Genomic DNA, 18,560 nt, shown 5'->3' with positions numbered 1-18,560 from the left:
AGTGGGCCATGACTACTGTAGAATTGCTTACAGCATTAAGTAGCCTGTACTTCCCTTTGTCTGGCTTTGTGTCATGGGCATAACAAATACATTCCAGTTGACTAGAAGTCTCATGATTTGGGACTGGAAACTGAAAGCTTTTTCTCTCTGTTAACACCAACCTTTTTTTAAAAGGCTTTTCTTTTGAATGTTTATTCCGTGTCAGATTGCATAAATGAAACTCCTGTGGCCCAAGTTCTTGTCTGATTAATTGAGTCATTTTGAACATGACCTCAGCTGCAGGGGGCTTTCCATGGAGAAGCAGGTCCCATAACGTTAGTCAGGCCAATATAGTTAAGGCTCCTGAGATGAGAGCGCCTATGAATATTGTACGGGTGGCAGCACTGGGAGAAATACATATGCTTCCGAGGGTGAATATGTTTGCATGCAGGGGGAACAGGACCTGTTGTTCAATAAACACAAATGTGAAAATGGAAGTGTCAAGTGCCACTTCAGTTCTCAATAACAACTTGCTTTTGTCTTCTGTAAGACACGTTGAATCCTTTGTCTGATGTTTTCCAGTAAGTGGGTACGAGGCCTGTGGCCCTCCAGATGTTGTTGCACTCCCAGCACCCATCTGTCCCAGGCAGCATGGCCAATGCTTAGGGATGATGGGAATTTAGTCCTCAAACATCTGTTTAGCTACTCCTGGTACATAGATACTTAGAAGTTTGTTATTGAAATATTAACTGCAGCTGGAACAGTGTCCCACTGAACTAATGGCCAAACTTCTATGACATTCTGGGAAAGAGGCTGTAGCTTGGTGGTAGGTGGAGCATATATTTTGCATGCAGAAGTTCTCAGGTTTGATCTCTGGTGTCTCTAGGTAGGACTGAAATACTGAAGCTAGCTGGACCACTGTGGAAGGCAGTGTCTTACGTTCCTGAGCATTAAATGCTAATTTCAGAAAAAAATACATCCTCACCATATTATTATTATTATTATTATTATTATTATTATTATTATTTATTATATAAATTTGTATTCCACCCTTCATCTGAAGATCACAGGGCACTTCACAACTTTTAGTTTGTTCCATGTTTTTGAGGTGACAATAGATGGTTTGCATGTGTTTAGCGAAGATGAATTTTTATTTTGGTTAAACTGCTTCAGAATATAATCTGAAGTGTGCCTTATCAAAAAGATGTTCGTTGTTGCAGCTCCCTGCATTGCTGACAGTGTGCTGGAAAGCTCATTGGGGGGAGGGGTGTGTGTTAAATATGAAGAAAAAGTTTGCTAGATTTAAGATGCTGATGAGTAGCCTGGGCTGAAACGTGTATCTGAAGAAGTGTGCATGCACATGAAAGCTCATACCAATAACAAACTTAGTTGGTCTCTAAGGTGCTACTAGGGACGCGGGTGGCGCTGTGGGTTAAAGCCTTAGCGCTTAGGACTTGCCGATCGCATGGTCGGCGGTTCGAATCCCCGCGGCGGGGTGCGCTCCCGTCGTTCGGTCCCAGAGTCTGCCAACCTAGCAGTTCGAAAGCACCTCCGGGTGCAAGTAGATAAATAGGGACCGCTTACTAGTGGGAAGGTAAACGGCGTTCCGTGTGCTGCACTGGCTCTCCAGATGCAGCTTGTCACGCTGGCCACGTGACCCGGAAGTGTCTGCGGACAGCGCTGGCTCCCGGCCTATAGAGTGAGATGAGCGCACAACCCTAGAGTCTGGCAAGACTGGCCCAAACGGCAGGGGTACCTTTACCTTTACCTTTAAGGTGCTACTGGAAGGATTTTTTTATTTAGTTGAAACATGTAGTTTGGCAGCACATATTCATTGTACCTCCCTCCCACTCTTCTTTTTCAGTTATACGTGGGAAGCTGTTGATCCAGATAAAGTACACTACAAAATAAACCTCTGTGGTAGTGCCACAGGCTGTGGAGGGTCGAGTACCATTTGTGCATATGACATAAAAAGCAATGCCAGTTTCTCAGTAGGTAAGTCCAGAGGTTTGTCTGCTATATGGATGTTAAAATGTGAAACACCACCCATTAAATTCTCTTGCGTGTGCCTGTGTTCAAGGTTTCTCTCCTTGTCCTGAAAGCTTCATGTTCTTGCTGGTGAGCTATATCGCCTGCCCTTTGCAGCAGTTGACTTTTGGGGTGTGGTGTGCAAAGGGAGGAGAATGGCTTAAACTGATAAGGACTGCTTCAAAACAAATCTATTCTTTCTTTCCTGGCTCGTAATTCATGTGTATGTGGGTTGGCATCCTAAAGTTCAGTCTGGTTCTGTTTTCGGCCAGCAATTTGAGGAGGCAGAAATAACTGAATCCGTTAAGGCAAAATGGTTTGTGCACATGAAATCTTGCAGCAGCAGGCAGGGTATGTGGGCAGAGTTTTTGTTTTGGGGGTGTTCTGGTCTCTCATCTGCCGCATAACCTGTGTGATGCTAGGAGCCAGCTGGCTTTTCTCAACCCTTGTGATCTAGCTTTCCCTGAGAATGAGGATTTGGTTTGCTCCTGTTATTCCTTCTACATGCCTTGGCTCCCTCCCCAAAATGGGTCCAGAGAGAGGGGTGTGACATGACCAGCTCAGCCTAGATGCTTCATAAAATCCATCTCTCTGCCATGAGCCAATTAAAGCATTACACAAGCAGCACACACTATCCCTAAACTGCTGACTAGTGATGGGATGGTGGAGGGCCTCATGTTCCCTGCCCTAGATAAAGATGTAAAAGTTCTAGAAAGCTTGAAGCTGTGGGTAAAAAGCTTTTTCTGTCCCTCTCTTCCTTGGAAAGAACCATAGGTTGATCTGCCTGCAGAACAGGCTTCTGCTTGTGCAACAAGACTTTGCCTTCATCACCTCCTCCATACTCCCGCTTCGCCCTGAAATATGCTCTTGAGATTGGGGGGATAGTTGCTTTAAAAGTAGATGAGTGGCACACCACCTCCAAGGTGGCTGTAAGGAAAACAAAATATAGAGACCCTCAGCACTCAATTCCACTCCATGCTGGAAGAAGGGGAAAGGCAACATTCCCCAACTTTCTTTCCACCTGAATCGCTTCTCTGGAGCGTTGTTTGAGACACCAGAACACTGTGAAAAGCTGAGGGGGTGGGGGCTGCAAGGGAAAGGGTTGAAAATGGATTCTCCCTTGTGTTCCTTCAGTGGGAACCTTTTCCCAGTAACGTCTGTGAATTGAGGCAGTCCTGGAGCACCAGGTTGGGATCCAACCCAGTTACTCTTTTATTTTTACTTACCCACACCCATCCTGAAATGGCGTCTGGTGGTCATGTGTATATACAGTATATGTACAGTGCTGCCTCGCAAGACGAAAAGAATCCGTTCCGCGAGTCTCTTCGTCTTGCGGTTTTTTCGTCTTGCGAAGCAAGCCCATTAGCGGATTAGCGCTATTAGCGCTATTAGCGGCTATTAAAGGCTTAAGGGATTAGCGGATTAGCTGCTAAAAGGCTATTAGCGGCTTAGATCAGCTGATAAGCGGCTTAGGGAACAGCTGTTCAGCGGCTTAGGGGCTTGGGAAAAAGGCTGGGAGGGGGGAAAAAACCCCAGGAATCGCAAGACATTTTCGTCTTGCGAAGCAAGCCCATAGCAAATTCGTTTTGCGAAGCACCTCCAAAACGGAAAACCCTTTCGTCTAGCGGGTTTTCCGTCTTGTGAGGCATTCGTCTTGCGGGACACCACTGTATATGTAATATTTTTTGCATTTTGTGGTAATTAAAAAATAGCCATACACTTTTATTAAATTATCATCCTCCAACCTCTGGACTTCAATTTCAAATAGAACACATCCTATAGAACATTTCTAATTTTGCAATTAGGCCTTGAGAGCATATTAATTCTGCATGATTTCAAGGACTTTCCTTGGCAGCTGTTATAGAGGGTTAGACTTCTTACTTGTCAATGTAAGCTGAGTTCTGGAGCCAGTATCTTGTTCTCAGGGATGGGGACGAAGAGAACCATTGACCTTCATAGCTGCAGACTGTCTCTATCTTTTGCCCCTGACTGTGGAATAATGAAAGGAGTTGATTTCCTTTTAAGCAATATATAACTCCTAATAGTCCTGGCAGAGCCAGTCAAAAATCGAAGCTATTTTCACTCTTTCTGAGTTGGCAAAAGTCCAAGCTGCAGCAGTGATGCTAGCTATGTTTTGCTGAGCATCTTCACCGACTTTGGACTTGGCCGTAGTCACAAGAGAACGAAAACGACAAAAGGAGAGGGAACTTCATTGAAGTAACTTGTACACAAGTATTTCTGGATGGTGGCACACTAAAGACTTCTTCAAAACTCCTTGGCAAATACATGGGTGTGCACTAAGATGGGGAAATGAGACACCGAGGAGAAATCATGCCTCCCATGATTTAGCCTTTGCTAAAACCAGGATATAATTAAAAAATGGGGTGCTGCCCACAGACACTGTGCTCCTAGTTTTATGGTATTAGACAGATGCATGGAGAATAAGGCTGTCAGTGGCTACTAGCCATGAAAACTATGCCCTGTCTCCATGGTCAGAGGCAGCATGTTTCTGCATATCTTTTGCAGGAAACCACAGGGTCCTCCTCCTGGGTTTCTCACAGATATCTGGTTGGCAACGGTGAGAACAGGGTGCTGGACTGGATGAGACATTTGCCTAAGACTAAGAATGCATTGTAGTCAGATGACTGAAGACTGTGCCTAGACCCACCTAGGGAAGAACTATCCTTCAGTTTCTCATGGGGGGCTTGCTAGGCAGATGCATTTTATTTAGCTGGGCCTCTGATTCATACGATCTGTGTCTCGATTGGTTTTAATGTGTGTGTGTTTTTATGGTTGGTTTTAAGAGCCTTATTTTTGGGTTTTCCTTTTATTGCTTTTTGTTGTGTTTCTTGCATTAGCTGGCTCAAGCACCTTTAATGGAAAGTTGTGGTCTAGATAGGTGAGTGAATAGCTCCAGCTTCATGTTTTGGCTGTATGCCAAAATAAGGGGGGGGGGGGAGAACAGAGGCCTACTTTGCACAGAGGCAGCGAAGCTGTATTGCATCAGACTGCAGGTGGAGGCTCACCTGACTGGATGCTCCTCATTACGAAAGCTAAACTTCCTCAACGCTAGAAAGATGAAATAGAGATAGATGTTTCCTTGATTTTTTTAAAAATGCTTCTTAAGTCACTAGCCAACCTACTCATTCAAGGTCAAAACCCACATGTTTCTCCCTACAGAAAAGAACTAGCTGAGGGGGGTGCCCTTGTTCTGCTCTATATGGCTTCTATATGGCTTGGCTCCAAAGCAGGGCAAGACCCTCCCGTGTACACAAGTATCCCTGCAGAATTCTTCCCGGTTTTCCACCCCCTGCAGCCCCTTGCACCTCACCCCACACCATTTGAAAAGGGTTCTCATTCCTTGGGAGCATCATCTTTGCTTTGGGTGCTGAGGGTTTTCGTGAGGGATGAATCTAGGGGAGCCCTGTTGCACAAGCGTGGAGTTCTGCTGGCTGCTCTTGGGTGGCCAAGAGATCAGAGGAATGAGAGTAGGTTAATGGGACTTTCAGCAGTAGGTGGTGTTCTATCCATTCTTAACCTAAAGAAATTTCACATGAAGGTGTTAGACTACCCCAAAACATGTTTAGCTCAATCTTTGCACATAAAGGTAATCAAGACAAATGTGTTTTCTGTAAATGAATATCAGGTGGGCTTTTTTTTTTAAACTACAATATGCCCTGTACTAAGCTTTTGAAATATAGGCATTTACCCTCTGAATTACAGAAGATCTATTTCAAAGTATCAGTTCTGAATTGGTTAAAATTGGATTACAGAAGGCTTGTGTGGATTGGCAAATCCAATTTGGCCCAAGCTTTTATTAGTCTTACACAATAAAAGGCAGGGGTATAAATATATTTTGACTTCGTTGTTGCTTTGTTCAGGGGATTCCTCGTTGATGAGAAGTTCTAAACTGCTCTTGGAGTTCAACACCACACAGACTTGTAGACAGCAAGGAACCGAGCACAAATTACAAAGCAACATTAATTTCTATTGTGGGAAGACTCTGGTCAGTATGGCATTATTGCCAAAAACCTTTCTTGTTTTAAAAATATATGCAAGGACATATTTTCCTCAATTTTTAATGTGTTTTTGAAAACTAAGTTTTATTATTAAAACATTGAACATGATAACCAATACAAAAGTATAATTGATTAATCACAATAGGAAAATACAAACATGTTGAGAAATGCATTTTTTAATATTTTAAAGACTTAATGTCAATTCATATGCTTTATTTCTTTCAATATGGCATCTGTTACTTTTAATTTATGGATTCTTTCTGCTATAAATCTACCTGTATATTGTGTTTCCTTGGCTCTTCTGGAGTGCATGGGCTTTGTTTAGAAGGGATACCCAAACCAAGTGTTTGTTTTTATCTCTCAGTAACTGTACAGTTAATCAGTTTATGCACACGGGTTGACTGTAAGATGTATTCTATTTTAGTTACACCTGTTTTCTCAGCCAACGTTAACTGACTGCCAGAGCAGCTTAAAATTAAGATCTATAAAAAGTTGGGCTACTGGGGCATGTTTTTCATGTATAATCGGGAAATAAAAGTGCATCTGAGAAGGCATCTGAGAACCCGAATTCTAATTAATTGTCCTGTCATATCTGCCAACTTGCCAACGAAAAGTCATTCAGCAATTAATTACCTGCTAGAATGTTCTTGTTCTAGCTCTAGGTAATTGGTTTCTGTTACCCGTTTGAACGATTAAGCTTTCAGTTTTTGGTTTAATAATGAGTAACAGCACACTTTGTATTTCATCAATTTCTTAATCAGGGTTCCCCAGAATTTGTGACTTCAACCAGTTGTGTGCACTACTTTGAATGGAAGACATATGTGGCCTGCAAGAAAGATTTGTTTAAACCAACTGAAGAGGTAATGCAAGTTCTAGGCTGGAGTAGGGAACCTTTTTGGCTCCACATGCCAGGTCCTGATCAGGATCAGTCTCATGGGCCAAAGTTGAAAGGAGGGTGGTGATGCCACCTGCCAATCATATGACATCACATGATTGGTGGCTTGTCCCACCCACCTCTTAAAAACTCTTGCACAGGGTTACTGCTTGGGAACCACTTGGGACCCACATCACAAGGAAAGTTGTCAACCTCATGCTCAGTGCTAAGCAAGAGAGCAAGTGGCAACGGCAAGAACAGGAAGAGGGCAGGCGAACACAGGGAGGTGGGTGTGGTTGCTCCTCAGCCCTGTTGCTGGTTTCCCTAGTGAGCAAATAATAATGGCAGTAAAGAGCAGCCAGAGATGGCTCCAGGCTGCAATGGACCCTTCTGGGACAATGAAGCCTTGACTAGCCTAAGGTATACTTCTAAGCATTCTAGCCCCAACCTGGTTCCACTGGTGAGCTACATAACCAGTACCTTGAATTAATGCACATTTTCATTGGCAGCAAGGCACTTACCTAACCATTTCAGCAAAGCTTGATGCAATAGCTATATCAGCTATACATGTTGAAGCATGATTCTTCCATAGGCAGGTCTCCAGTGGGAGTGTCGGTATCGGGATTCTTTCCTGAAATGTGTGAAATGGTCTCAGAAATGGTGTGATGCTTTCTCTTCTGCATGTCATTAGTGTGATTTAATTTCTAGGTGCCTTGTTACGTATTTGATGGAGACTTGAGGAAACGTGACTTGAACCCACTGATTAAAACTTCTGGAGGATACTTGGTAGAGGACTCGGATGATGACGTGGAGCTCTACATCAACATCTGTAGAAACATAGGTCTGAACCTTGGCATACATTCTGTGTCTAATATTTTTTCATCTGAGTCACATTTTCCCCTCAGAAACTTGAAGCGCACCTTCCTGTAAAACAGTCTGATACATATTTGATACATATTTTTTAAACAGGTTGAAGCATGCTTAATTTCTTTTGGAAAATTATTTTGCTAGTCAGTACTTTGCAGTATCTGGTGACTACTTGGGCCACTAAAATATTTTACTAGATGCATCATGATACTGTTTTACACAATCTTGTATTGACTATAATGACCCCTTTTTCTTTTTTTGAGACTTGCTTTTGGGATACATTTTGGAATAGAATGAGACGCTGCTTCTTTTTCCCCTTAAGGTCAGAATTAAGAACAGAGATTCCCCTCAGTTTTTCTGTCCCCACCACCAGGCTTTTACATCTCTAATTGATTAAGAGCACATTTTCTTTCTTAGCAGAATCTTGAATGCATCTAAACAGTCAAACCTCAGATGCCTCAGACCTTTCAAATATGAACCAAGATACGCCTGAGTAACCTCTTTCCAGCCTCCATGTGTTGGAATCAAAGAATGGTAGATTTGGAAGGGACCGTGAGGGTTATCTAGTCCAACCCCCTGCAATGCAGGAATCTTGTTGCCCCACGTGGGGCTCAAACCATGACCATAAAATTAAGAGTCTCATGCTGTGCCGACTGAGCTTCTCCAAAAAACAATTTTACAGCGAACTTCCTCAATATAAGAGACATAGAAAACAAATCTCCTGTGTTCAAACATTCCTAAATTCTCTGTTGCATTGCATGCATCATAATTTATTTATTTTTTACAGTTAAGATTTGTTAGGCTTTCCAGAGGAACAGTGGAACACAGGCAGCTGCGTTATATGAAATCAGACCATTAGTCCACGTAGCTCAGTATTGCTGACTTGGGCAGCAGCTCTCCAAGGTTTGGGGTTAGGAGTCTTTTCCAGCCATACCTGGAGGTGCTGGGAATTTGAATCTGGGGCCTTTTGTTATCAAAAAAGATGTTCTGCTACTGAACTACACTCATTCCCAGATTTCCTCTTGTACATGATTGTTATAGGATCTGTAATTCAAATGCTGTCAGATTTCCAAGTTATTGTCCTGACATTTCCTCTCTAATACAATGCTGAAGAAAACGAAGTAAAAGGTCATCTATGTCCCTGCTCAGCTTCTGATATTAGCAGATAATAGATCAATCATTAGTAGATGGATCAATACACCTTATTAGAACTGGCTTTGCCCATCTTAAGTTACTGATAAAAGCTTGCGAGTTTTAGGAAACAATGCCAAATGAGGATAATATGTGGAGTTGAGATTATTCCAAACTTTTAACAGATCACTGGGGTAATACTAGTTTGTAAAGCTTACCCCTCTTAGGACAGTAAGACGTAACTCAAGAGTTACTAAAAGGCTGTTCCTATTCTCTAAAGTATCGTTTCTAGAGAGCCATTCAGCCAGGAACTGTTGTTGATATGCATAGTGCATGCAGGTATTTGGTAAATCTAATTTTTTTCCACTCTGGGTATCTTGAACAGAGTATCTTTTGCCATTCTAGAATGTTTCTGCAACCATAAAGATGTTAAGATAAGTATTGCCTACTCCTCCAGCTTAGTGGGTATTATATGTAAAGATAGTCTTTGATTTCTGTAGCTTTGATTTTTCAGTCCGGCCCAGCAGTCTCCTTGTCCCATTTATTCTTATGCACTATGTGGTCAAAATTAAGTTTACATTTAAATGGAAGACTTTGCCCTAACCTCCTTCTGAAACCTTATTTATGGTCTTATTTCTTACATAAACATTGTATTGACAGGAAAATCCTCTGTTGAAGGCAAGGGTTGTCCAGAAGGCAGTTCAGCTTGCCTGTTGAAGGATGGTCATGCATTTGACCTGGGACATCCTAAAGAACAGCTCAAGCAGCTTGATAAAAACAGGTATGACTTCAGCCTTAATGGCATTTTAAACCAGTTTGAGGAAACCGGGTCCCCTACAGTGCTTTTTGACTCCCTTAAGTATGGCCAGCAGTCAGGAATTATGAGAATGGTAGTTAGCTTACCACTTATAAAAGCACGATCTAGAAACTTTTTAGTATTTAAATTTTATTAGTCTTCTTAGTAAGTTTGTGTCCTGCTTTGACTTTCACAAAAGAGTTGCTCGAAGCATATTACAAATACAACAGCAGACATCTGTTTGTAAAAATAAATACTGTTATTCATAAAAAAATCAAAAGTTGTTAACACAAACCTGCATATAATTTTAAAAATGAAAATAAAAATAAAAATAGGAGATCAACCAACAAAGCAACAATGATCCAGCCATTAAAACAAACGGTAAAAAGCACACGAAGATGGCGCTTGCTATTCAATTCCTTTAGCAGCAGTGGAATCAACCATTTGTATGAAGGGAAATATGGTCATCTGCTGGTGGATTAAAAAGAGTAAGGTAATTTCTTGGGACAGGAAATTCCACACATATGGAGGGCCACCTCGGAGAGCTCTCCCAAATGTTGCCACGAACCTTACCTCAGAAAGCAATTGCACAGCAATAGCTGAGCTGGAAAAATGGAGATTCACATAAGGAGGTGGTCCTTCATGCATCTTGGTCCCAAGACATTTTGGGCTTTGTAGGTAACTAGCGGGGAGTGCCCGGCATTGCCAGAAATTTGTAAAAAATGAAAAATATTGTGATTTTTAAATGGATAGTATAATTTGTGAGTTTGGACCTGGTAAGCCCAAAATCAAATGAAATCACACCAAAGTCACCTTTTGGCGCAACATGTTGATTCAAAATGGCTTCCGGCATCTAAACACAAACAAAGATGATTTCCCTCACCTTGGGAACCCTCATGCTGAGTTTTGTGATGATATCTCAAGATACACCCAAATCTAGGGAGAACAGATGAACAAACCGCTTTCCAAAATACGTAGCCAGTACCTTGAATTGTAGTCTGAAATGGACTGGGAACCAGTGTAGCTGATAAACTAAAAGTACAGTGGTACCTCGGGTTAAGAACTTAATTCGTTCCAGAGGTCCGTTCTTAACCTGAAACTGTTCTTAACCTGAAGCACCACTTTAGCTAATGGGGCCTCCCGTTGCCGCCGCGCCACCAGAGGATGATTTCTGTTCTTATCCTCAAGCAAAGTTCTTAACCTGAGGTACTGTTTCTTGGTTAGCGGAGTCTGTAACATGAAGCATATGTAACCTGAAGCGTATGTAACCCGAGGTACCACTGTATAAGGTAGCTGTATTAAATCCCACTCTTGCTGTTTCTGCGTATCTTACATGGTCTCTTCTCTCAAACTTGCCCCCCTTGTTTTTCCAGGCTTTCCCTGAGATACGAAAGCAAAATTAGCAATGCAAATGAGAGGCCTGACTTCTGTGGTGACCATGATCCAGCAGTGACTGTTACTTTTGTGTGCCCAGAGGGGAGGAAAAAAGAGGTAATTGATATCTGGGGTTTCAAATCCTGTTGCTTGATGACAGAAACTGATGGACAAAATCCTGGGCCTAAAGTTGTTTATTAAGCAGAGGTTGGCTGGCCCCCTGTCACGGATGGCGTAGCAATGGATTTCCTGCATTGGCAGGAGGTTGGGTTCAATTACTTTTGAGCCAGCTTCCAACCCAGTTATTCTATATTTTCATTTAAAACATGGATACAGTGGCCTAAATGAACTAAATGATAGGTTAGCCTGTGAACATACAAACTAGGGAAACTCTGGCTTGTTCTAGGCAAAGGTTAGTTAAAACTAGGATATTATTTATTTGTTCATTGCATTTATCACTCAGCTTTTTCTCCAAGGAGCTCAAGGTGGCCTTCTCTCCCTCCTCATTTAATCCCCACAGCAACCCTGTGTGGTAGGTTAGGCTAAAGATCACCCACAGTCACTCCGTTTCATGGCAGAGTGGGGGACCTAAACCCTGATCTCCCAGGTCTTAAAGGTAAAGGGACCCCTGACCGACTCCGGGGTTGCGACGCTCATCTCGCTTTATTGGCCGAGGGAGCCAGCGTACAGTTTCCGGGTCATGTGGCCAGCATGACTAAGCTGCTTCTGGCAAACCAGAGCAGCGCACGGAAACGCCGTTTACCTTCCCGCCAGAGCGGTACCTATTTATCTACTTGCATTTGACGTGCTTTCAAACAGCTAGGTGGGCAGGAGCAGGGACCGAGCAACAGGAGCTCACCCTGTCGCGGGGATTCAAACTGCCGACCTTCTGATCGGCAAGTCCTAGGTTCTGTGGTTTAACCCACAGCACCACCCGCATCCCGCTCCCAGTTCTTAGTCCAACACAAAGTGGTAGAAGTCTAGAAGCATCATGGGGTGCAGTTTCTCTTTCTCTTTCCTCCTTCCTCCACAAAATAAAATTACAAGCTCTGTTGCTTGTCTTGTTGTGGATCTATTCCATACAGCACATCTTGTGTGTGCTAGTGTGTGTGTATGCAAAATATGCCTTTTTTAAAAAAAGATTTTTATTAAGCAATTTCAACATATCAAATTATCAAACCGTATAATCACGTACGTTATTTTTTCCCCTTCCATCCCTCCCTCCCCCCCCACTAGGGACTTCCCTCAGTTCCTCTCTCTGATTTCTCTGCACATATTATTCGCTGCATGTTATAAAGTTATACATATCCTTGCCTTATCTATCTATCATGTTATCAACCAATAAATTTGTGTATGTTTATTCAAAACCTTCCAAGGAGTCCAGTTTATTTTGTTGCCTTTTTAGATAATTTGTAAAAAGCTCCCATTCTTCCTTAAAGTCACAGTTTTTATGTCAATTTAGCCAACTCTGCATAGCTCATCAATTTTTCTTACCACTGTTCTTTTGTTGGGATTTCTTCATTCTTCCATCCTTGTGCTATCAAGACTCTTGCCGCTGTTGTAGCATACATAAATAAATTCTTTGTTTTTCTTGGCAGGTCTTGTCCAACAATCCCTAACAAAAATGCTTCTGGTTTTTTTTTTTTACAAATGTCATTTTAAATATGCCTTTTGAAGTTTGTAGGGGGCTATAACTTGGAGCCAACCCAAGGGAGTTTCTCTTCCCCTTTCTGGGCACACTTTTTTTCTTTTGTATTAGGTGACAAGTCCCAGACTCACTGCTCAAAGTAACTGCCAGTACGAGATTGAATGGGTCACAGAGTCTGCCTGTCACAGAGACTACCTAGAGAGTAACAACTGTGTCCTGACCAGCAAGCAGCATGGTATCTATGTGAATTTGACACCCCTCAAACAAATTCCAGGTAAGCACCCTCTTTTTTTTTTCTAAGGGTGAAGCAGTGGCATCAATATAAACCAAGTTAGTAGGTATGGCAGAGGAAGAAGCATTGGTGCTAGTGTGTGGTATAGTCCTGTACAGGGTTGCACCATTTCTAAATTGGTCTGTGTTGAAAATGTTCCTTATTGTAGGGCTGTGCATAGCCTCCCCAACCCAGGGACCACATGCTCTGCTCCTATGGCTCCCTGCTTGCTCCTTCCATAGTAACAACATCACCAGTTTTCTGCAGTCCAGGTGTAGCTGGTAGAAGTAGGCCCAGGGAGTTGCTGTGGCAATAGATCCTTGGGAACAGGCTGTAAGGAGGCCAGAGGAGAGAAATGGAATTCTGCAAGGCACCTTTGGAAAATAGTATCCACCAACCTATGGGGTGCTGTTTTGCAAGCTGCTTTCCTGACGGGAAGAGCCTTGCAAAGGAGCAACTGCATCCCAGAGGATTGAGAATGGGCTGGGGAATCAGCAGCCTTCCCACCCCCTTCTCTACCCCTGGTTACGCTGGGTGGCCTGGGACTGTTTCAGCCTGACTTCACTTCTCCCAAGCCCAGATTCCCCTGAATCGGCCCGATGTGGCTGAATCCAGGACACAGCTGTAGTTTGTATAAATAGGTTGCTGCATGGGAAAAGTTAAACGTGGCTTGCCAAATTTTCTGGGAGCAACGACACATTTGGAAATCAAGCCAATGTTTTGGTCACCCCACAAATACCCTTTTCCATAGAAGAAAATTGCTCACGCTTACCCCCCGCCCCTGGCTGCCCGCAGCAAAACTCAGACCTAAAAAAACAACCCTCCCCCAAAATTTACAACTACCATAACAAAAACAAATAACAATAAAAGTGGTTAAAAATAAATTTGAAGAGGCAGGGCCTTGGTGAGCACCAAGAATAGGTTTCTGAGAGTGTTGTGCCCACACACTCCATGTTGGGGACCCCAGAGCTAAACTGTTGAAGAGAAAACTAGGTTGTAAGTCCCTAATACCCAGCTTCTTAGCTCATGGTCGCTGGAGACTGTTTCTTCCCCCTCCACCCAGAGGTGATGCAGTCTTGTGTGGACTGTACCAACATGCCCGCATTAAGATTGCAAAACCTCAGAATTGGATACTGCTCAGTGAGCTGTTGGCAGAGCCTCTGTCTAAATCTGACAGTGAGGAAGAAGAGAGCTGTAGATTGTGATGGCATCTGTAGTTGCAATCCTTAACTTGCATAAACCAAATGTGTGGTTTGTGTCACATTGTGGTTGAAAGTTTTTTGGTGTTTTTGCATGGGTTTCTGAAGCAGCCAATGGAAAGAGCTGAGCAGCGATGCAGCTGTGAGTTTGTGGGGCATGAGATGACAACACAAGCAGCTCGCTAACAGGGCTGTAAACTGATTATACAAGTTCTGTGGCTGCAAATGTGTATTTCTGTCTGTGTAGCCACCTAAATACTTTTACCAAATATGTGCTTCAATCATCACGACCCTCCTTTCTTCAGAGTATGTTACACCTTATGTTGCTAAAGACAGAGAAGAGTATTCCTATTATCTGAATGTATGTGGCAAAGCAGCTGGAGGCTACTGCAGTGATGCCAATGCTTCGGCGTGCCAGGTGAAACATGCAGCTGTTCCTCAGCAGAAAGTGGCAGGAAGGTTTACCCACCAAACTCTCAGGTGAGTGCTTAATTAGAAAACAGTCTTTGAGGGTTAGTATTTGTTAGGAACTAAAGCTCCTGCATGCAGTGTTGGTTCTTGGCAATTCTAGATTCATAGAATCTTAGAGTTGGAAGAGACCCTGAGGATCACCTAATCCAACCCTCTGCCAAACAGGAATATGCACCTGTACAGGGATTGAACCTTCAACCTTGGCGTTATCGCCACTATGCTCTAACCAACTAATTCAAAGTGTGTTGTGGAGGACAATCCTGTTGGACTCTGCTTCTACTGTCTAGTTTCTGCTCTTAGTTTTGGAAGAGAAGTCCTTAACAAGACAAAGATCTTTTAGACAGATGTAGAGCTAAAATGGATAACATTCCAAATTAGAAATCTGTTTGCCTCTTTTGAGTTGTGATACCCATCTAATGAACCTTTTTCTGGTTTCCATTGAGTGTGGGCCACTGGTGCGTTTTTTTTCTTCCTTAAATTAGACGAGCTATATTTGAACATTCACCCTTTTTGGCTTTTGCAATCAGGTATGCTGATGGAGACCTCATTCTGACTTACCCAGGAGGAGATCCTTGCAGCTCTGGATTTGAGCGAATGACTGTCATAAACTTTGAATGCAATCATACGGCAGGTAATGAACATGCTAGTTATCTATGGATCGCTTTGAGCAATATTCTGTGTCCTCCAAGAATACTTGCAGCTGCCCCACCACAGCCCGCTACCGCTTGAATGCTACCACCTCCTTTTGTTCTGAAGTCTAAAAGTTATACAAGCATTTAAGAAATGTTGGTAGGGAAGAGGATTTCTAATTAATGGAGGATTGGTATATAACTGGGTGTTTGTTATGAGAACAGTAGAACATTCGTGTTCAGGGGTATCATGTTCCTCAGAGTTCAGATATTGGGAGCAAAGCAGCAGATATTTTGCTTTCTTACTTTGTTCGTGAGGTTCTTAGGTGTGCTGTTCTCAGTGGTTAACCAGGTGCCTATGGGAAGCTTGCAAGTAGGACTAGAGTACAACATGCTCTCTCCACGCATGATTTCCCAGCATTTGGTATTCAGAAACATAATGCCAAGAGAGGCTCTTTGAATTATCCAACACCATTCTTGCATTCTTACCCATCAGATGTTATAGTGCACAACCCTTGATTCTTCAGAGAATCTTAAAAATCCATAGATGGTTCTGTACCCAGTACTTTAATGTACACCCTAAGCTTGAGAAGTAAAACTTTTGAAGCTAGAATTACATACTCCCACATTAACCTGCCCAGTATTAGAGCATATCTGCCAACGTTTCCCGTTTTTTAAAGGGAAATCCCTTATTCCGAATAGGATTCCTTGCAAGAAAAGGGAAAAGTTGACAGCTATGCCTCTGGGTGCCCTCACTCTTTGTGGTGAGATAGTTGGCCAACAGGTTAGTGATGCATCGCCCCACATCAACTAATCCAGCACTAAATTGGGTGTTTCTGGGTTTTTAATAGTTTTTGGGCTGGCTTTCAGCTGCTCCGGGCAAAGTGCCAGTGCTGTTGTTTTAATCATAAGTTATAAGGCACTATGAGAATATTTTAATGCTATAATTTGTGTAATTTATATTTTCCTTATCCTAATCTTCCGATGTTTTTAATGAACCTCTCAAAGACAATGATGGCAAAGGAAGCCCAGTGTTTACAGGAGAAACAGACTGCTCATACTTCTTCACCTGGGAGACCAAATACGCATGTGTAGCAAAAGAAGATCTTCCTTGTATGGTTACAGACAAAAGGAAACGATATGACTTGACACGATTGATTCGTCATTCTGGTATGGCAATTAAAAAAATAAATCATTAAGATATGCACTACATTTTAAAACTTTTGTTCATTTTGCCTTATCTCAGATGTCCAGTAATGTTTTAAACCTGAAAACAGTAAATAGAGGGCTATTTTAAGTGCTATCTTAAATGGCTTATACTCCTTCCAGGTGGTGACTGTGGGTGGTGAGAATTCTCTTTTTTCTCCTCCATTCCTGAACCTGCCCACCCCAGTTTGCTTAGTAATGTCCCCCAACTCCCCAGAGCAGATTTGGGGTACATGCATTGCTGGGGAGAGGGAGGGGAAGTCCCTCTGTGTGAACGGAAGTCTATACTACTGGCAAGTTAATACCGTAGGGTGTTAGCCTGTTCGGTCACAGATCGGAGGCTGGTGACTTTCCAAATCAAAAGGAGTTTAGAGTTGGAGTTCAGAATTGTGGTATATCAGCAGAAAATGGCTTTGTATGTTCTGGCTGTTGGAACGCAGCAAATGTGTTGGAATTCTTAAGCTATCAGGCAACTCGCAGAGATCCTGGAGCTAGAGCACTTATATAATATGCTCCTTGGCAGATTTGTCCTGCCATGAGGTAAACTAACCATATTTTGGGATTGTTGCATTTTTTACTAAACTTCAAGAATCAGTGTGCATTACAGTAGTAAAAGTCTGGGGTTATATCAGTTCCTAGGTTTCTCTGTGGAATTTTTCACTACAACTCCATTAAAACACACTCTTGGCCAGTGATATTGCCTGTCTTTGCAGGCACCCAAATGGGCTCAGAAGCACCGCAAAACCCCTAACCAGCTTACAAGGAACACTAATGCTTCTCGGACCTTTTTTTCCTGGGTGACTTTCATCCCCTCAGTTATAAGCACATGATTTTTACTTATGCTTTAATGGTTTTACAATAGCCTGTGTATAATTTTTGTAGCATTTTATATAAACCCCAGTTTCAGTAGCTCTATAAATTGTATTATTTCCATTGGCGGTGTTGTGGTGTTTATAGCATTCGTTAGTTGCTTTATACAAAGAGATAAAATTGATTAAAAGCCAAATATAAAATGGGTTACTATTCAAAATTCCTAAAATGCTCATCCAACAATGCAACGAGGAGGACAAGTCCTACCCCACTAAAAGATGAGCATCACACTAGAGGCTAAATTAACCACCAAAAGACTGAGTAAATAAAAATGACTTAGGTTGGCCCCCAGAAAGTGTCAAGTTGCCTGGCGTGTTTCCCTGGGGAGAGCCTTCCACAAACAGAATATGGGTTGTAACACCATCAGTCAGCATTCCTGATACCAGGTCAAAAGGTCTGTCAGATTTTCACTGTCAGTCTTGCCTGGGCTCCTTTTCCAGTTGTCCTGCTTGCACCTAGCATTAGCAAGTTACTGCAAAAACTAAATCTTCTTGGTGGGTTTTAACATGAGTATAAGTCATACATGATATAAATCTCTCTAATCTACTGTGTTCAAAGAACTAACTGCAAGAAAAGACTAACAAAGACTAACCCATAATTGTTCAAAATGTAAGTGTAATGGGGCCTAAACTAGATACTAGGTTTTTTAGTTTGTGACTTGCAAGTACACCAGGCTTAACCCCCCCCCCCCCAAAAAAAAAACCTGCCCCATTGCAAGCATGGAGAAAGGAGAACTTTTCAACAGGACTGTAGTGTGTGTGTGTGTGTGTGTGTGTGTGTGTGTGTGTGTGGAGTGGGAGGGGCTTAACCCTTTCTTTCCCAGTCAAAGTTCTGATGAAAATTAGAATGCAGCAGCTGGCCTTTAGGAAAAAAGACCTGCATCGGTGCCAATGGCAACCTTCCCTTAAGGCTAATCGCTGTGTGTGTGTGTGTGTGGAGAGAGATTTTAATTGGGACTGCATTCTGGGAACCCTTCCTCCCTGCATGCTTCAGCCCCCTGATGAAAATGCAGGAGGCTGTGCTTGCTACGAAGTAAATAAATTAAAAACCCAATGTGGTTTCTAACTCTACATATTAGAAGTAATATGTGGTTTGACCTGCAGTTGAGTTTCTACATGGCCATTCGTTGGTTGGATAGGGGATGGGGAATGATCTGTAATTTTAACACTACACATAATATGGTTTTTAGAGGAATGTT

At 42.5% G+C, this 18,560-nt stretch overlaps 2 protein-coding genes across 2 annotated transcripts in view; one reads left to right on the top strand and one right to left on the bottom strand.

Moving 5' to 3' along the window:
- IGF2R (insulin like growth factor 2 receptor) overlaps positions 1–18,560 on the top strand; it is a 65,801-nt gene that overhangs the window by 5,298 nt on the left and 41,943 nt on the right. Inside the window, exons 2-11 of the mRNA XM_083433941.1 lie at positions 1,844–1,974; positions 5,889–6,013; positions 6,788–6,886; positions 7,609–7,741; positions 9,559–9,679; positions 11,068–11,185; positions 12,828–12,990; positions 14,492–14,666; positions 15,185–15,288; positions 16,295–16,456. Of these exons, the coding sequence (XP_083290067.1) occupies positions 1,844–1,974; positions 5,889–6,013; positions 6,788–6,886; positions 7,609–7,741; positions 9,559–9,679; positions 11,068–11,185; positions 12,828–12,990; positions 14,492–14,666; positions 15,185–15,288; positions 16,295–16,456 (1,331 nt within the window). The remainder of the gene's footprint in view (positions 1–1,843; positions 1,975–5,888; positions 6,014–6,787; positions 6,887–7,608; positions 7,742–9,558; positions 9,680–11,067; positions 11,186–12,827; positions 12,991–14,491; positions 14,667–15,184; positions 15,289–16,294; positions 16,457–18,560) is intronic.
- LOC310674659 (proto-oncogene Mas-like) overlaps positions 1–18,560 on the bottom strand; it is a 56,029-nt gene that overhangs the window by 19,514 nt on the left and 17,955 nt on the right. The gene's annotated exons all lie outside the window — the stretch shown is intronic.

This window comes from Podarcis tiliguerta (genome assembly GCF_965153285.1).
Source record: "Podarcis tiliguerta genome assembly, chromosome: 3".
Lineage (NCBI taxonomy): Eukaryota > Metazoa > Chordata > Lepidosauria > Squamata > Lacertidae > Podarcis > Podarcis tiliguerta.
This window is presented reverse-complemented; position numbering and strand designations above follow the sequence as displayed.